Here is a 19,665-nt window from a genome sequence, read left to right as displayed (position 1 = left end):
AAGGAATGTAAATACTTTCAATGGTAAATTCTATGAGCAGAGGTTTGGTATGACTATGGGGAACCCTTTATCACACTATGTATGTATATATGGATGTATGTATGTATGTATTGTTATCTATATATATAATATATATATACACACATATATATTATACACACCACATACCATATATATACATATATATACCATATTTATATTATATATATATAAATATGATATAAATAAGATAAATATATATATAAATATATATATAAATATATATATATAATATATAATATTTATTAGTATATAATTTAAAATATCTATATAAATATATATAATATAAATATATATATATATAAATATATATATATAATATATATTATTATATATGATATATATAAATATATATAAATTATATATTAAATATATAGTATAGAATCTATATATAATATATATATATATAATATATATATAATAATAGAAATAAATATTTATATCTAAATAATATATATATAGATACTATATAGTAATATATATGTATATAAAATCTATATAATATATATATATATATTATCGAATATACATATATATAAATATATAAATATATATATATATATATAATACCATATATATATATATAATATATACATAATATAAATATATTATATATATACATATTATAATATATATATATCTATATACATATATATATATATATATATTATATATAATATATATATAATATATATATATATATAATAATTATATATATATATATATATATATACATTATATAATATATATATATCTTTATCTATAATAGATAATATATTAAGACATATATATATATAATCATCTAATATATACGTATCTATATAATAATCATCTAGATAATAGCATTAATGTATATATATATATAGATACATAGATAGATAACTATAGATATATAATATAGATAGATAGATCGATAGATAAAAATAGATAATAGTAAGATAAGATAGATAGATATAGATAGATAGATAGATAGATAGATAGATATATAGATAGATAGATAGATATAGATAGATAGATAGATAGATAGATAGAATAGATAGATAGATAGATAGATGATAGGTGTGATAAAGGGTTCCCCATAGTCATACCAAACCTCTGCTCATAGAATTTACCATTGAAAGTATTTACATTCCTTAATTTTAAAGCAATTTTTTTTTGTATCATCATTAATAATAGTTTTCCTTTATTTTACAAAGAAAACTAGGAAACCTTAAGTGTATGTTTACCCATTCTATACTGAAGCACACACTAATTTTGTTAACCTGTAATTAATGTAATAATTAAGTAACCTCACAATTTGGAAATGGCATGATAGGGTTGCCATTAGAGGGTATTGTTTAGTATGATATGAATATTGAATGCAATGCATTTAAAGTGGGGCAAAGTAAGGTGTGTAGATTATTGAGAAGTAGAAACCCGAGAGCAAATGAAAGCAGTTGCATTAATAGGAGAGTGAACTGTGAACCTATTAAAAGCTTAACTTTGAAATTAAATAAATAAATAAATAAATAAATAAATAAATAAATATATATATATATATATATATATATATACTAATATATATATATATATATATAATATATATATATAATATATATATATATATATATATATATACTTATTTATTTCAAAGTTATGCTTTTAATAGGTTCACAGTTCACTCTCCTATTAATGCAACTGCTTTCATTTGCTCTCGGGTTTCTACTTCTCAATATCTACACACCTTACTTTGCCCCACTTTAACTGCATTGCATTCAATATTCATATCATACTAAACAATACCCTCTAATGACAACCCTATCATGCCATTTCCAAATTGTGAGGTTACTTAAATACGAGATCTACCCTGTACTAGGCATCTATGTATATATACAAAATAATTACACTACCTTTGGCATAGTCTGTCTCATACAGCAGATGACCATAGAGATCAGCAAGGAGGACGCTGGTCATCTCTCTATGAGACGGTTTGTGGTCCATTGCCACCTCCACTGCAGTCACCAAAACCAGGTGGGATCGAGTGGAAACCCCTAATTCTTGTAAGGACAGGAAGGTTTCATGGGTGTCACCATGATCAAAATACTCTGCTACCAAAGAGGATATCTGTTTCTGTAAGAAGAATAAGTAGATGCTGTGTTATTAACAACATAGCAAGATTATGTACTATTATGCATAATAAATATGAAAAAAAGTAAAAACCTGCAAGGCATTTTATAACGATTAGTGCATTAAAAACTTCCATGCAAGCTTCCTATAAAACCACTTCATGTACCATACCTCACACAAATAAACACATACAGTTCTTCCTAATCTTAATTACTCTTCCCTTACAAGAGTTGTTGCCAGTTACATTCTCAACCTACCCAATAGTATATAAAAAGTTTTTGGGAAAATCACACCTTATCAAAACACCCATTCAAACCCTCTTTCAAAAATCACCTACCCATCACAATTTACTGGAAATATTTTTCAATAAATTCAACCCTGAATAAAAACGTGCAAATCCTTGTCAGCCACTTTTACCATATTTAAAGACTCTAGTAAGAGCTTTTGTTTCAAGTAACTAACCATTTCCTATTCACATGACCTACCTTACAGCTTCAGCATTACTTCAACTACAATCTCATATTTACAAATAGTAAATATGTATATCAATGGTTTCCTTTTTTGCTATATTAAGTGACTTTTTATCTGGAGTGTATACTCATATCAAAGTTTCATATGCTTATTGCAAAAATGACTGCATCCTCTTCAAATAGGGCTCAAGAAGGTCTTGAGCCCTATCGGTTTCTTACAGTATTTAAAAGTCTTTTCAGAATAACTTTCCTTAACTCTTCTAGCATTTTCCAAACAATCCAATGTTTCTTAAGCATTCCACATCAATATTTGTACATTTTTCTGTAGACTAAACAGTAACCATTATACAAGAAAAATATGCAGTAAACTTCAAAACCTTAAGTATGATAGTAGTCATAATTATTGCAATTCTTTAGGTCTGAATTTTGTTATTAGAGGATATAATGTAAAACTAGTTTTCTCACTATGTCTTGTGCACATTGACAGAATTTCCATCATGTCAAGTTTTTCCCTATGGTTTCCTATGCCTCTAATAAAGTCTCCATCTTGCCATTTTCCTATCTCCAACTTTCACTGTCTCATATCCAATCTAATCACTTCAATAATCTCAATCTTTGGGTTGTCAAGTCTTATTTCCAGCAGCTGGTATGTCCAACTTTCACTGTCTCATATCCAATCTAATCACTTCAATAATCTCAATCTTTGGGTTGTCAAGTCTTATTTCCAGCAGCTGGATGTCACTCAAACTTCATAGGTAGTAATATTTTCCATCTGCTCTCAAGCCATGAATCTTGGCATTCTGTAGTCCACCCAACTTCCATATTTTCTTCGGGACTGTGCACAACTGCAGCGCAGAGTAGTCTAGAACTTCTACATGCATCAATTTTATCCTTGCACATATATCAATTTTCTTCACTTAATGGGACACTTTTCATTAAGAGGAAAAGTACCCTAGGAATGGATGGCTAACCAGTTTCAAGACCTTATGATGGATGGGTGTGTTGAAAATAAGAGGTGTTGTGCCAAACAATAATCTTTTTTTTAATATTGATTAGACAGCAAAAATGTCTGGCGACAATATAGTCTTGCAGCCACAACCATTCCATTTCCTCCAAACAGCTGTTGCATTTCCTCACTGCCCTCTCAATATATGCTTTACAATATGGTGTAGCTATGACCTATAAAAAAAAATCTTTACTACGATCTCCTTTACAGATACACAGGTATTCATTAATCTTCTCCCAATTTATTTCTTATGCATTTAAAACAACAAAAACTCATCCTTTAGTACATTTTTAAATCATGAGCTTCTTTTGTAACATTATCTGTTGCCTTCAATACATAGTAAAGCAATTACTTTGCCACCACAACTTCCTCAGAGTATCCATCCATATGGCCATTTCTGACAATCTATGCTCCCTTCCCAGTCACTGAGAGCCTGCTTTTATATTTTTAAGCCCCCGTGACCTGCGAATGTGGTGTGATCTACAAGTCTTTCAGAGTTTTAAATAATGTTGAAGCAACGGTTAGGAGAAGGTGGAAATTAACAAGGAAGGAAGAGAATATGAACAGAAGTATAGTAAAAGGAATGCAAGGGATTGCAGCTGGGGGCAGAAGGGACACTGCAAAGAGCCTGCACAGCACTCTGCAAGGTAAACTGATGGCACTAAGCCCCTACGGCACTTGTAAGATAACCAACCAAAGGGAAGAGAGGTGCCATACATTTTTCAAGTAAATATTATTTACCTGTATCTCTTCATCGGACCGATCAAGGTTTATGACTTTCAGTCTAACGTCCTTGTTTTCAGGATTTGCTTCATCATAGTTAGGATCATTGGTATCGATGGCACCATCTACTTCTTCTTCAGCCAGTTCAGAGCCTAAAGCACCCCAGGTTCCTTTACCACCTGCTCCACCTGTAAGAAAAATTAAGAGTTTTAACACTGGTAAGCAATGAACTGACAATCATCTTAAAATTCTGTGAGAGAATATCTCTAGTGCAAGAACAGTACTTGTAACCACAGAACCTAGCCTCTAGTGCTTATACTTAAAATCCTTAGCCTTCAACCCATGGTACAGATAGGGCCACCCTTAATCTCAAGTCCAAGTTTGTATTACATACTCAAGACTACCCTTAACCTGTGGAACATGTAAGCGTTAACTTTCAACTCTAATACAGTAAAAGTATTCACAATCTCAACCCATAACTTAACGGAACTAGCACTTGCAAGCATTAGCCCTTGACCTTTGGTACTATCAAGCTCAATTATCAATCCTTATACAGCAACTTTTGTGTTAATTACATACCTCACTTTAAATTTCAGAGGGTTTCACTGCTTTTGCATCTATTATAATATATTTATTACCCTTCAAAATAACCTTTTTGGGTACCTTGAAATACCGTTAGAAAAGTTGTTTTACGTAAGAAACAATCATTATCAATGGCTCTTTGAACCTCACCCGCCTTACAACAGGCTGCATGAGGAGTGAGATCCTTTTTACGTATTGTCAAAAATGCAGTCAGCCTAAGTACAAAATTCAGTTGAAAGGGGGAACCCAGATTAAATGAAAGAATATCAAGGGGATAAAAAAATAATTTCCAAAATAAGTCTTGTCCACGGGTAAGGTAAAGTTTCAAAGTTCTTAAATGGATACCATTCTGTTAAAGATTATTTTCCATTTATATATAGTTTTGTTAAACAATATTACAAAGTACAGCTACTTATTTCAGAGATGTTATGTTTAACATACACATCTTCTGTACTGGTTAATGCATTTTATATACAGAAAAGAGAACATAGAATTTACGCCAAAGGTCAATTGCTGGGACTTATAAGATCAGTCAGTGCTGAAAGGGAAATTGCCAGTAAGGTTTGAAAGGTTTTAGGGGCACTGATGGTACTAAACAACATCCCCCCTCTTCGAGAACATCTCTATACTATACACCATTCAATTGATCAAACTAAGACAAGGCTTTGAAAAAAATAAAATAAAAAATAAAATAAAAAAAAAACTTTCGTTCCCACCTTTGTTGTCAAGTCTGACCTTATTTTTAAAATAAGAGTAAAGCAATGGCAGTAAAAGGCCTCAGTTCCATATCGGCAGCAAACCAAGTAGGGAACTAATTTCAGGCTTTTTAAAATGATTCAAGTTACACCAAACACTGGGGAAAGCTTATTTGCACTTCGGTGTCAGGAATAAAATTAATGCCACCTCTAAGTTATGTATCCCGACACGACACACACTGAGTAACCTGTGCCTTGATATGATTAACAACCGACGGTCAAAAGATTTACATAGTGCACCACTGACAAGCAAATTGCATCACTAAAATACAGTGTCAAGTTACAAGATCATTGTGATTTCGAATAATTCACATAAAATTACATACCCAACAAGAACCCCGTCATCAGAAAATAAAACTAGTTTTAAATGTCAACCAATACTGCTGAAAGGGAAGAAAAAGAAGTGTAAGAGTCACCCCACAAGTATGGCTTCTTGGGAGACATTGTTGAATATGTATGAACGGGAAGTGCGGAAATAAGACAAAAGAACAAAAGAAATCCAACATCGAGCCTCGTAACAGTCATTCGAATTATAGTCTGGTCCGAACATAAAAGTACAATTCCGAAACGTTTTTACAGGCCGATTAATTAAATCACAAAACCCATGCTTCCTAACTAATAAAATAAGAGCGTTAACGCTACTTCTTGTCAGTAAGAAAACTCGAACACTTCAGAAAATTTGGTTCTATACTGAGAACAAGGCAGGCACCAAGCTCTACAAATTTTAAGGAAATCTTTCATAACAATAATCACGCTTCCTCTTCTCGTGCTGACACAGGAGGAGGGGAAGGGGATTAGTCTAGAGAGGCTCAGGGGGAACAACGATGAACGAGGCGGTGCCACGTTTCCGTTGGAGCACAGGTGTCCCCTGTCAAGGTCAAAGAAAACTAAACGTGAAAGATAAGTAAAGTTTACTTCTGACGCTGCAGAAGGTGATTTTAGACGATGATCTAGCATTGAAAACCACCTGACTAATAGACATTCATTTTGCTTCATACAACCAAAGACACCAACACACCACTCTCGGACCACAGACCTACGATTACATCTGGCACACTAACATCACGACCATGCGGTACGTAAAATAAATACGACCACGCAATGATATCAGAATATCAAACTCAATCTGTTCCCGTCAACTGCAATCTGCAATATATCAAATCAAATACCTATGTGCATATTGTTTACTTCGAGTTTCCAATGATCTAACTTCTCACGGTGAATGGCACCTCAAGCACTTTCTGTTCGAGTTGCCAGAAATTCTTGCACACCTAATCTATGAAACTTCAACCACATCAATACTGCATGAAAATCAACTCCGCAAGGGTCTTTAATAAACAAAAAACTTAAACGATGGGGTTTACAGTGGTATAACTCAGCGACTACTGGTTCCTCCATTGTTCAAGATTATAGAATTTTTAAAAAGCAAATGGGAGATAATTAGGCCACGAGAGTTGCCGCGATTTCTGCCATGGCTAGTTTCTTTTCAGAGGAGATTTACACTCAACAGCTGTTTCCATTTAAACCTCACTCAAGCTTATACTGTACAAATTCATTCTGCTCTGTTTTTAACTTAATATGTTCATATATACTTTAAAACTAATGCCACGAAAATGGCAACAGTTACTTCCCATTTTATTTCTATTCCACCCCCAAGCCCCAACACACCTTAAACAGAGAACTTGTACTTTTTCTGTATATTCCAAATTATCTGCTAATCAAAACTGCATTTAGTCCTCATAGGATATCATTAGCAAAAATGTTTTCGAAACATGAGGATATTAATATAGTAGTTCTTGTAGACTGATGTAATAAATGGAATGAGGGCAGCAACAAAGATACAAGGAAATTAGGAATAGCTCATCATACAATACAAAGTTTATTGGAGGGTGAAGGAATGCTGAATGTGGGACTCGTATCGAATGGCATGTTTGTTTTGGGTTAACTGAAGTAGTCCAACTCTACGGCATACGAAAATATAAGTGTGAGTCGGCCCACGATAAAAGAACCTTGGTTTAAAGGCCCCATCGTCTGCCTCACGTGCAACTCCAGCAGCCTCGTACAGCAGTCTATATATGGCCTGGGCTCACCGACCAGCCCAAGTAGTAAATATAACCGCCGTGTGTTTACTACGGATCTTACTATCAAGCTTTCCCGGTCCGGTGGACAGTGAGAACTCAAATTCCGCAACATTCTCCTCCTTCCCCGTCGGATCGGAAGAGACTCCGTTAAGTATTCGCGTTGCATAAGCACACTTACAGAAATGAACACCCGTCACGGGAAAGAAAAACAAGTCAACAGTTTTCATGAAAACAAATTACAGTGAGCAGAGGCGAGGCGGAGACCATGTGGGCGTGTCTCAAAAGAAGCTACTATCACAAAATTATTGAACTGCTGCTTCAACACACCGACGGCTTCTAGTCAACAGTCCAGGGGTCCACATTAGCGTCCTTGCACGTCCTCCACACTCGCGTACGGGCCCGTGCTGGCATGGGGCCAGGGGCCTGCTTAATCTAAACCACCACCAGTCGGGGGAGAGGGGGTAGGGTGAGCAGCTTTGGAAGCCACGTGGATTGCAGCTAACTGCGTAGTAGAAAACAACATTGCCCATCAAGCGATACTTTTCACCTCTTCATAAAGTCACAAGCTACGATTGACATAAAAGATCCTCTCCTTTCTCGTGGTTAAATCGTTACAAATGGATCAGTCATGCAAAACATTAACAGCCGAATTATGTAACGCAAGGCATATGTCGCCTGTTTTGAGATGACTACGAACGCGGGGTTATGCAAGACGCCTACATCCGGAGTCTAGACCTGGCACAACCACCTTTATTTTGTTTTACTAACTGCAGTCTGATATATGATAAACAACAGGGTATATACACACAGTCATAAAAATACATACATACAATCTCATGAAACTGAAAAACTGAGCAAACTGTTTAAAATAACAGTTGTGCTTGACAGTGTTGCTGCCTTAGAAAGCGCGCGCTACGTACTACGCTGGCCATTCAAAAGCTTCGCAGAGGCCGCGCCACCTTCACCAATCAACACAGATGAAAGAACCAAAAGAACCCTCAATTTAATCACCAGGTATTTATTTGCAGAATGTTGGTAGTAATAATGTGCCAGAGACCCGTTAATGAAAAGCAAGCCGACTACATTTATGTAACCAAACCACAGCTCCGAACCGTTACATAAGGGATATCAAGTTAATTCAGGACAGCATATTTAACTCGGAGACTAAACCTTCTACTCATAATAACCAAAGACAAGGCCAACAGACATCGGAGAAGAAAAAAAAAATTAGTTCACATCGAGGAAAGAATGGAAAAATAACCTTAGTTCTCATTTCTTTTAGATTACAAGCTTGCAAGGGAAAGATTCCATCTAAATGCCAGAAAAGCAAGAACAACATTGTAAAATAAGTACATAATATTATATAAAATAAAATAACATTATACAATCAATAAGAATTACGGTTTATGAATGCACATTTTCATACAATGGTAATTTTTTTATTTAATTCCTCAAAATCTAGCCCGCAGTTAATTTCATTCTGTATACTATATATATAAAAATCGTGAATCCGTCAATTCCACCCGTTAAAAAAAATATATTTCTTGTCCGTTACATCACTCGACAAGAATGTCAAGGTAATCCAGGTAACAAGGCACTCTCGCTCGCAGTAGTTAAGTTGCCTTCCCAGGAGGCTATCTGTCCACTATTTTGGAGGGGGCGGGGGAGAAGTAACCGATCTAAAGTGCGCCAATTGGGAAAGTTACTTGATTCCTCTTACTTAATACCCTAATGATCAAACAGGGATGCCGTTATTACAAATGACTTCGTCACATAATGAAATCTGATGTTCGGAAAATAAACTTAACTGCATCTGTATTCAATGTCCCTATTTGCACCATCCAAAAATTATCTGCGGAAGTTGATTTTTTTTATGTTCCTCAAGAAGTCAACCTTGGCTTATATATTAAAAGCTATGCAAACAATGAGGGACCAACAACATCCGACAAATGGGTCAAACGACGAGCGAGCTCATTCATGGCAGTTCGAAGCGTAGGGCATTTTTATCCTTCGCCCGAAAACTTGCCAAGAAACCAACATTCTCCAACTGAAAGAGCTTCCTCTCAAAAGTATAACCCAACAATTTCAAGCCAGCGATATTCTAAGTACTATATACGAAACCAATGCACCAGCTCTTAAACAACTTAACTTCCAAAAACTAAATTTTTCTTCGTCGATCTGTTGGCAGATGCAATGAATAAGCGCAATACTGTATTTCGATCCCTTGATGAACTAACCAGGCCTCAGGCCGATAGCACCCAAGTTCTGATTTGGTTCAACTTTTAATCCTCCCGGCAGAGAGGTTCTTAACGCTCAGCTGTTGCCTTCACATGCAATCAGTAAAAAACCAAGGCGCAGCCCCGTGAACAAACTTGTGCTTGAATATACCTACAACAAGCCTTAAGTTATCATTCTTCCTATTAGCTTAGGAAATCAGTTAAGTAAGGTTCCTGTTTTCATAGGAAGATTAAGATGTACTACATGCCAAGATATAATGGAAGCAGAAAATGGAAGTAGGAGATAACTACATAATGATAATGGAAATAGCAAATGGAAGCCAAGTGGTAATTACAAAGCCATAATGGTATAGAAAATTTTTAAATGTGTCCACTCACCCAAGGGGATATGTATAGGAGTAACGAACTTTATAAATAAAACTAATTGAATTTATAAACATCCTGACAGAACTACTATAGTGATAAGATTCACTACCCAGAACAGACGTCAGGCCTCCTTATGAGCTGTTAAAATACGCGATAATTTAAAAACCTTTGCTGTATGACAGTGACATAAAAAATTACTTAAGGCATGCCTAATGTACATCAAGATGTGAACTTTGTTGTAATTTCAAGAGTAAATTCTGTCTATGTATTTATGATATTAAACTCTGAAGTACATTCTAATTAAAACACTTAAATTTCGTTGTCTCATGATAAACTGACCTAAGCCACAAAGATGTTGGAAGCTGTGTAGTGAATGGCATATTCAGTATGTGGAATTAAAACTATTTAAGGCAACATGACAAAAACATTTAAATTCTATAGAATCGGAAGATGATGTTGAAGAGATGAAAAATCAAACGGTCAATGTAACCAATTATTAAGCACCATAAACAAATAAAACCAATACACTGAATTGGAAAATGTACCAATTAAAGTGTTTGTGGGAGCGTGCGTGCAGAAACACACGCGGCCAGGCACCACTCTTCTTCTAACCACTGCTGCTTCACAACATTCCAGGTTTCTCCGCAGTCCCATTTCAAATTCTTATTCAACAGGTCTACGATATTCAATTCCTTACAACCTATGCATATCCAGTATTAAATACGAAAGGAATCTTAATATTAAGTGGCTTATTGCCTACAACTACATTTTATTGAGAAATTCGGTTTACTTTCCATTCCATAAACGACAGAGACAATAGCAAATACTTAACATCACTAGAATTCACCCGACCCGTAGTTGAGAGAGAGAGAGAGAGAGAGAGAGAGAGAGAGAGAGAGAGAGAGAGAGAGAGAGAGAGAGAGAGAGAGAGAGCAATTTGTAATGAAGCTGTGCAATGCATGGTAAGCAACACATGCAACATCATGACCAAACGCGCAAAAATAAATGGCGATGAAAGGAAACCTTTTCAGTTTCATGGAAGACTTATAAAGTCTTGGGCAATAGTGGCCAGTGCCTCACATTTGTCATATTACAAGCCAGCATTCTTCCATAAAAGCCTTCTAGGTAAACATCTTGCCAACGTCCACAGCGTACTTTTTCATATACCGAACTTTGCAACGCATCCATGCGACCCCGTTAGTTTGAACCAGACCAAAATACAGTCGAGAACATTCTGGAACATGCGCGCGCGAGATATATTTTTACTAACTCGGCCAAGTAGTGTTACGACGAAGTCATTAGGCAATGGATCAATAGGTTACGGCTTCCGTGCTGGATGTATAAAATAAGAGTAAGAATACCCAGCTAAGGCCCCTTAAAGACAACCCCGCCCATCCATGAGGTTATTACGATAATATTGCGGTCGACTTCGGAGAAATTCTTTGGCTGTTACCGTTAGGACATTCATCCGAAAAGCGCAAATTCATGATATTGACAACGACAAAGTTCACTAAACATCGTCCGTTTACTTAAACTTACCTCTTCAGGTTTAAGTTCCGTCGGGAACAATCTCGTGGCCGCTGACTTGCTATCGACCAACGATTGCCACCTTGACAACAACACAGGAATAGCCACAGCCCCTTTACTCCTCCTACGGACTGCCTTTTAACCATTACTCTAGAAAACAGGAGACTGCACCCACAAACAGGATGGAAATGTAAACAAAGTTACCATGGAAAATGATCAACCGCCGATACTCCCAGGGAGCACCTCCCATCTTCCCAACTTTGCTTGCAATAAAGCAATGTGGTGCGAGAATTGATTGCAACCGATGAACCGGGTCTCATGGGGGAGAGAAGAGGAGAAAGCGGATCATGAAAAATAGGTGTAATGGCCGAAGCTTTGCCGGTCTTCAGAGCTGCGGAGCTGCTCTTGCAAGGGGGTGGGGCTGTCATGCCTAGCTGCAGAGAAGAGTGCGGCTTGCAACTAGGCTCATAGGGAACGACTTACAGTAGACTTGACTAGTTTGATACGAAATACAGTGGGTTACACAGAAGCAAATAAGCATCGGAGTGACAAGTACAAGACTTGTGCAGGTCTCGAATTCGTTGCAACACCCAACCTTCAAGCAATGGCCAGAGGTTTGTGTTTCTAGCCCGTGTGGCGTCCGGTCCGGCTAGCTATTCATCTCCCGGCTTCCTCCATCACCAACACGAACGACCATTGAGAGAGAGAGAGAGAGAGAGAGAGAGAGAACCAGATGAGAGAGAGAAGAGAGAGCGAGAGAGGAGAGAAGGAGAGAGAGAGGAGAAGAGAAGAGAGAAGAGAAGAGAGAGAGAGAGTTATCCTTATTAAAAAAAAGTGAAATGGAAAGATTATTGTTTTTCTTTAAAATACTATCACATGAATTTTGCAATTAGTTATTTGAAAATATTAATAGACATATTTCACATAACATGTACCATAAAAATTCTCTCATCTCAATGAGAGAGAGAGAGAGAGAGAGAGAGAGAGAGAGAGAGAGAGAGAGAGAGAGAGAGAGAGAGAGAGAGAGAGAGAATCATAAACAGCACAAAGAAAAAGACACGATTTGCTACTAGCGGGAAAATTTTACGAAATAAAAATGTCACCCGTCAAGTTTCAGCAAATCGGCTTCCTTCATTCAATTTCCCTTATTGAACAAACTACCACTGAGATGACGAAATTAATTGCAACAACTGGTAAAACAAAAATACAGCCTAATACATCAAGTTCCATTCACCAAAACGTGGAAATAAGAGCACCCTGGCGAGGTAAGAAACACGTCCCTTAGACCAGCAATTGTTGCATGGAACACTCTCCAGCCAAGGAAAGAAACCAACCGGGAGTCGTCTCACCTCACGAACGCAAGCCGCCCCCCTCCCCTTCCCCTATGCTGGAGGAGGAACCGAGTGGGTGGGAGGACGTGGGAGTCAGGTCACGAGTGGTCACCTGTTACTCCAAGAATCACGCCACCATCACACTTAAGCCTCTGTCCGCTGCCACTTGGCTGGCTTCTCTCCTCAAAAGTCACTAACTCTAATCCTAGTGCCACCGGCTTCTTGTGCAAGCATGCATTTTCCTTTCATGACCTCTACACATGTAGCCTCCATAATTTACTTCATGGTACCATTTCTCGACCCTACCTGGTTCCAGCATTTTTTCCATTTTCTTTACATCGACAAATTCTAATTCAGTTTCGTTGTTACAATGACCTAATTTCCGTCTAGCAATCAAGTTCATATGCAATTTCAGTCCACTTCACTTCCAACGCAGCCTTCCTTCCCTTGGCTTAGTTTGCCTTTACTTCTCATTTTAGTAGGAAATCACGGAAATCTACATTGGCTAACGTTGTTCTCAATATTAGGAACTCTTAAAACCTCAACATCGCCCTTTCCAGCTCGCAATATATTTCAGCTCTTGCAATCTCACTTCTTCCTAACAAGTTTCATATATATCTTATAATTCTTTGTTGTACAAAAGGTATACAGTCTTATAGACTTCAAACTGCTACCATTGGTTCATCCAAACCTCTCTCACTGCCAGCCATTTTTAATTACATACAAAATAATACATTATAATGGCAAATGGCCAAAGTGACTTATCATCATCCCGGATCACAGTTCTTCATTGCAAATTCTCTTCGCTAAACTATAATTAACATCAACTTGGCACTTGTTACGAAAATAGGCAGTCCCAGTTTCATTCTCAACATTTAACGGGAATACAGTGGACGCTGTCAAGAGCTTCCTCGTAATCAGCGAAGGCAGCCAGAAGGTCATTTTAAAAATGGCATATACTTCTGTACATAGTCCTCTCTCAAAAACTAGGTAGGTTGTTCACAGAAGAAATTTCGTCAGTTTCTTTCTTCAGACAACAAGATAACCAAAATAAAAATGAGTCTCTCAATTTCAAGTTGATAGATGGTGGTGAATGTGCGGTGCTGTCTTCATAAAACAAAAACTGCGGTAACTCACCTACCAATTTTCTCACAACACTTGAGATATCATCCTAAAATGGCTTACGTCTCAGTATATCAGCAAGATAAATGCCTGAAGCTATTACACTTGAGTAAAAATAAAATAAAAAATAAATAAAAAACAACAGAACTAAAATTAATAATAGGAGAATAAGTCAATTTATAGAGATTAAGCAAGGATAGATTTGTAACATGCCAGCATAAGAAATATTGAGGTTACACGAGTCTATATCAATAGTTCGATGGTCAAGAGTCGAACCTAATCTGCACTGCCGAGGAAACCAAGTTCTACATTCAAATAATCACCCTCAAAAAGGCTGATCTTCATGTTTGAGATCATGCCAAGAAATGGCCTTGGCGTGAAAAAGAACACATTCCGTGATTGACGAGAGAAAGTTTCAAGTTATGAAAACGTGAACTAAGTTGAATATGAAAAGTGGAATGTGTACTTATACTCTCAGGTGCCACAACAGGCGAGACATTTCTTCTCTAAGACACACATAAAATATTTAGCTCCATCCAACATTTTCGACCACCGTGAGCGTACAAATCATTCTATCATTCTTGTAAGTATCAGGTGGTGGTTATCACGCCCCTTCAAAATCGACGATGGCAACAGCGAGGACTTGGGCTCACAAGATTAACCTTCCTTAAGTGTCAGATTGAAAACGAATGAAAGTAAATCGATTGCGAGGGAGAAGAGAGTGAAAGATTAAAATGTTCGATAAGACGTCACTTAAGTCCACCGATGGTTGATAATACGTTGTGCCACAGTTTTTAATAGGGGATTTAACATCCTCCAATGAAACTGTTTTGAACTATATACCTATTTGCTTCGCGAGATTCATTTTTAGTGTTACCGCACCCCTTATGTTAATTATTTCCCACAACAACCAAAGACAACTTATTGAAACGAACGACTACAAAACCAGATTACAGTTACACAACTGGGTTAAAATTAGGGACCTCCCCCTTTACAGTGTTACTTTACAGGGGGATTGACGAGGGAAGGGCTACACTCAAAATCTCTTTGGCTGCATAATAACCGGTTAAACAGAAGAAATATGGTTCCTGGAAGCTACGCATCAACTAAGTCTACTAGTTATTCAATAAATATCGCGTTTATTACTTGTCAAATACAGTTCAAATATTAATAATATCTCCCATAATTATATATATATAGACATATTATATTAGATATATATTTATATATATATATATATATATTTATATATATATATATATATATATATATATTAAAGTCACCGAATACATGATCATTCTTTATCTTCAAGAGCCTAAAACTATTCACTTTTCCACCTCGCCCTCAATCTTCAACACGCAGTTCCTGCTCATTTCAGGTGTTACTTTGAAGAGGTAAATTACAAAACCAATTAAGAGCCCTAAATATTTACTCCACCTATGCACAATTCAATCCAAAAACAACAACAAAAAATGCCTTGGACCAAACTTGCACCTGATAAGTGTCGCCATACCTACAGTCTACCACAACACAAACATTTTTCTATTTGTCTAACAATAAAAACCTCACGTGTATCAACACTAAGCCTTTTATCAGCAACAACAACTCTGATAACACTTGAGAGCACCTGAATTTTTAAACGCTACCAGACATCAGTAACCTTCCTTATCTCTCTACGAAGTACTTGGAGGAGAAACATGCTACCAAGCTAAACTATGAATAATATGTTTAATTTCAGTTAAAAAATCTTAAATATAAGTTAAACTATTTATTCCTAGTTCTAATGCACATAAACGAGGAAAACCCCTAAACGCTACCAGTAAGAATGACTGATTATAGTGACCGCAAGAAATAAAAATAGGCAACAAATAGATAGAAAATCTAAAATTTGCTCTTACTGAAGCCGCAGAGGTTTGCAGCGTCCTTCAAATGCCTCAAATAGTTCAATTATGAGTAATTTATGCTAACAAGGAAGCTGAACTGCATAATTCTAAAACAATTATATCTTAAGTTTACCTGGATTTTCCAAAAAACTACTGAAGGATATAACTAGTCTTTTTAAGCAAAACATGTTCCCATGGCAAGCCATAAAGTAACTTCTCTCAAAAGAATAATATTTAATATTAATATATTTAATGGCATTACGGATTTTAGCCAAAGTAGATGACTAATAAATTTCTTCAGATGAGAAGCTTTGTGAAACGCACACACTTTTTGACAGCTTTTTCTAGCATGGTCAAGTACTACTCAGGGTCCCTAGTCCTTGAAAAGAGTTTCACTGGTGAAGTATGTATACCAAATATGAAGTTTAACCTTTATCGGTCAGAAGTTAGGGGGAAAAAAAATTTGCATTTAATATAAATTTTTTCCATTATTCGAATAATTTGGACGGAACGACACAGACAAAATGCTCATTAACGGGCCCAGGGGTGGAGCAAACTTACGATCGACCTTCAAATCCTGCGCATAATGTTCTACCTTTGCAACCATTCTGAGATCCTTCCAACAGTGTTAATAGTTTATAACAGTACGCACAAACACTGATAGAATAACTGATTTGAAAAAAAGGGGGTGAAAGGTCCAATGAGGGTATTCAATTCCGTCCATCATATACTGTTTTTTTTTTCCATCTGTCCATCCGCCTGTGGTGTTTTTGTATGGTAACACTGCGTCCCTGGGCTTTAGGATAGTTTACGCTATGTGTAACGTTTAGGTAAATAAAAGGATATCTGGGTGTACATTTGCATCTGAAAAGGGTTTTCATAATTTACTGTATGCGAATTACACCGTTAATATTCGAAATAGGATATTATTATAATCGCTGAATGTAACTGTCTAAAGCCCGGGACGTAGTGTTACCATACAAAAACACCACAGGCGGATGGACAGATGAAAAAAAACAGAGTATAGGTTATACAATAAACCTTAACGAATCCAGCGCATTCGCATAAACAGGCGTTCACTAAAAAAAAAAGAACATTCACAGGCCCTTCATATACTGTATACTAAGAAGTCTCTTGCGAGAACGTGAAACTAAGGGAAAGATACGCAACCTATCGTTTAAATAACCTTCACATAGTTCTGGTCTTTTAGGCCTAAAACAAAGGTCACAGAGCACAATAGTCTTAACACAGAGCCAAAGGGTCACACGGTACTCCTTAGTCTGCTGAAAATCGCACGTAGTGAAAAACTCCAGGTTTTCATCCACAAGGAACCCGTTAATATAGAATTCAACTGTCAAGTGGGACTACCTTTCACCCAAAAGGGATTTTAAAGAGCGGATAAAACACTACAAGTGTTTAATAAAAGCCATTGATTCGAAGCTCGGTCAAGTTTGGTGTGCTTTTAGGTATAACAAATGAAGTATTTGCAGGTTAAATATCTGAAATATAAAATGTTGAGTAAAATTAGTGACAACTACATACTGATCTAAAGTTTCAAAACTAAATAACCGTGTTCGGGCGAAACCACAACTGAAAAAACCAAGACTTAAAACAGCTTTCAGAAAAAAAAGTATTAGGTAAAGAAAGTAATAGGTTACCGAGCCAAATAAAACAACACTTTCATCCATTCGGCGAAGAATTAAAGGGAAGATTTGTGCAGCTAAGGAATGAAGGGAGGCTGCAAACATCCTCCAATAATGCCTACAGTGCACCACGCGAAGAGCCGTCAGTAAACCCTAAAAGGAGGGTGAGGAGGAAAAAAATTACGACGCAATAGCAGATTGGTTACCCCCCAACATCAACCCCCCCCCCACCTCCAAACAAAACCCACAGAACGCCCAGCCGACTCCCCGACAACTGGCCTAAACCGTTCCGTAGTACTGAAGGGTCAGGGGGTTCGGCGGCAACGGAACGGCGGCAACAGCAACGCCATCGTTCACTGTTGGTCGCCAAGCAAGGCAGCTTTAAGCTGTGAGAGAGAGAAATTCTACCATAATCTTTGTCAGTTTCTCCTAGGGATAAACGTGCAATTTAGGGACTTATTTTAAATCATACAAGTGCATCGGTAGGATTTTTAACTGCTATAATAAATACTAAACTCAAGATTACAAGATAAATGCCACGAAAATCCATCTCATCTTGACTAGTTCAGCTAACTAAAATTGTCGAACAAACTTCGAAACCTTGTGATGTTACACCAATAGGCAGAGTATGACATTTTCTTGAATCATATCTCTATTCCTTTGAAATTAACCGGAAGTTTTCGCTTTCACGAAATATGAACCTGCGTCATTTCTCAGCAACAAACCCGTGATAGCAAACTACCGGATTTATGGTGAATAAAGGAGACGGCAGCGCCAAACCTGCCTTACACAACGTCCCTCAACCTTGACATTGAAAATGAAACCGTCAAGGTCAACCTACAAATAGAGAAGGAAGAACATCACAAAATCGATAAATCCTGGCGGGAGCAATTCCCTAACTATATTTCACTTTATACAATTATATTTATATATTACATATATATTATTATATATTAGTATTACTATAAATATATATAAACAGACTTTGATACTGAGAGAGAAGAGAGAGAGAGAGAGAGAAGAAAGGAGAGAGAGAGAGAGAGAGAGAAGAGAAGAGAGAGAGAGAGAGAGAGGGGGGGGGGGGGGGGGGGGGGGGGGGGGGGGTTGCCACCTCTCCAAAGTGCTGAGGACGGCAAGACTTGCTGGGAAGCCTTCGCCGTTCAATACGACCACGCTACATCAAGCTTGTGGAGAGCTCTAGCAAACTAGTGTGTGTGTGTGTGTGTGTGTGTATGAGAGAGAGAGAGAGAGAGAGAGAGAGAGAGAGAGAGAGAGAGAGAGAGAGAGTCAAGTACTGGTGAACGTATTCAATGTAAAGCCTACTGACATTCCAAGACAGCAGAAGAGATCGAAGATAAAACTTTACTTCCCTCAACCAACTGACTTTTCCCAACCGTCTACCAGATTCGACATTATTAACAGCAACTTTTTTTTTTTCACAAAGCCTCATTTGCTTCTATAACCAAATATATTTCTTTAAGTCACACTTAGCTGTGTTACCGGTTCTTCTTCACTTGACAAGACGCACAGAAACAAGCACGGGAATACCTACATAATCACATCTCAAGATTTCCCTACTGTACATACGATATTGATACAAAGTTTACAGGCAATATTGAGTATGTTAAAATCAAACTGTATTGAAACGAATTGTGGCGCCACTGGAACTGTATGATTCAACTGCTCACCTTCAAGAAGTTTTCCAATTCTTACGCAAGCTGCTGAACAGACGAAAGCCCTCCCTCATACCTCATGATATATATTCTCTATATTGTATCTCGACAAGAATCACGT

At 36.9% G+C, this 19,665-nt stretch overlaps 1 protein-coding gene across 1 annotated transcript in view; it reads right to left on the bottom strand.

Annotated features, from left to right (window-relative positions):
* LOC135220638 (programmed cell death protein 4-like) overlaps window positions 1-19,665 on the bottom strand; it is a 36,553-nt gene that overhangs the window by 10,864 nt on the left and 6,024 nt on the right. Inside the window, exons 2-3 of the mRNA XM_064257957.1 lie at window positions 4,363-4,532; window positions 1,929-2,148 (exon numbers count right to left, since the gene is read on the bottom strand). Coding sequence (XP_064114027.1) covers window positions 1,929-2,148; window positions 4,363-4,532 — 390 coding nt within the window. The remainder of the gene's footprint in view (window positions 1-1,928; window positions 2,149-4,362; window positions 4,533-19,665) is intronic.

Source organism: Macrobrachium nipponense, chromosome 2 (genome assembly GCF_015104395.2).
Source record: "Macrobrachium nipponense isolate FS-2020 chromosome 2, ASM1510439v2, whole genome shotgun sequence".
Lineage (NCBI taxonomy): Eukaryota > Metazoa > Arthropoda > Malacostraca > Decapoda > Palaemonidae > Macrobrachium > Macrobrachium nipponense.
This window is presented reverse-complemented; position numbering and strand designations above follow the sequence as displayed.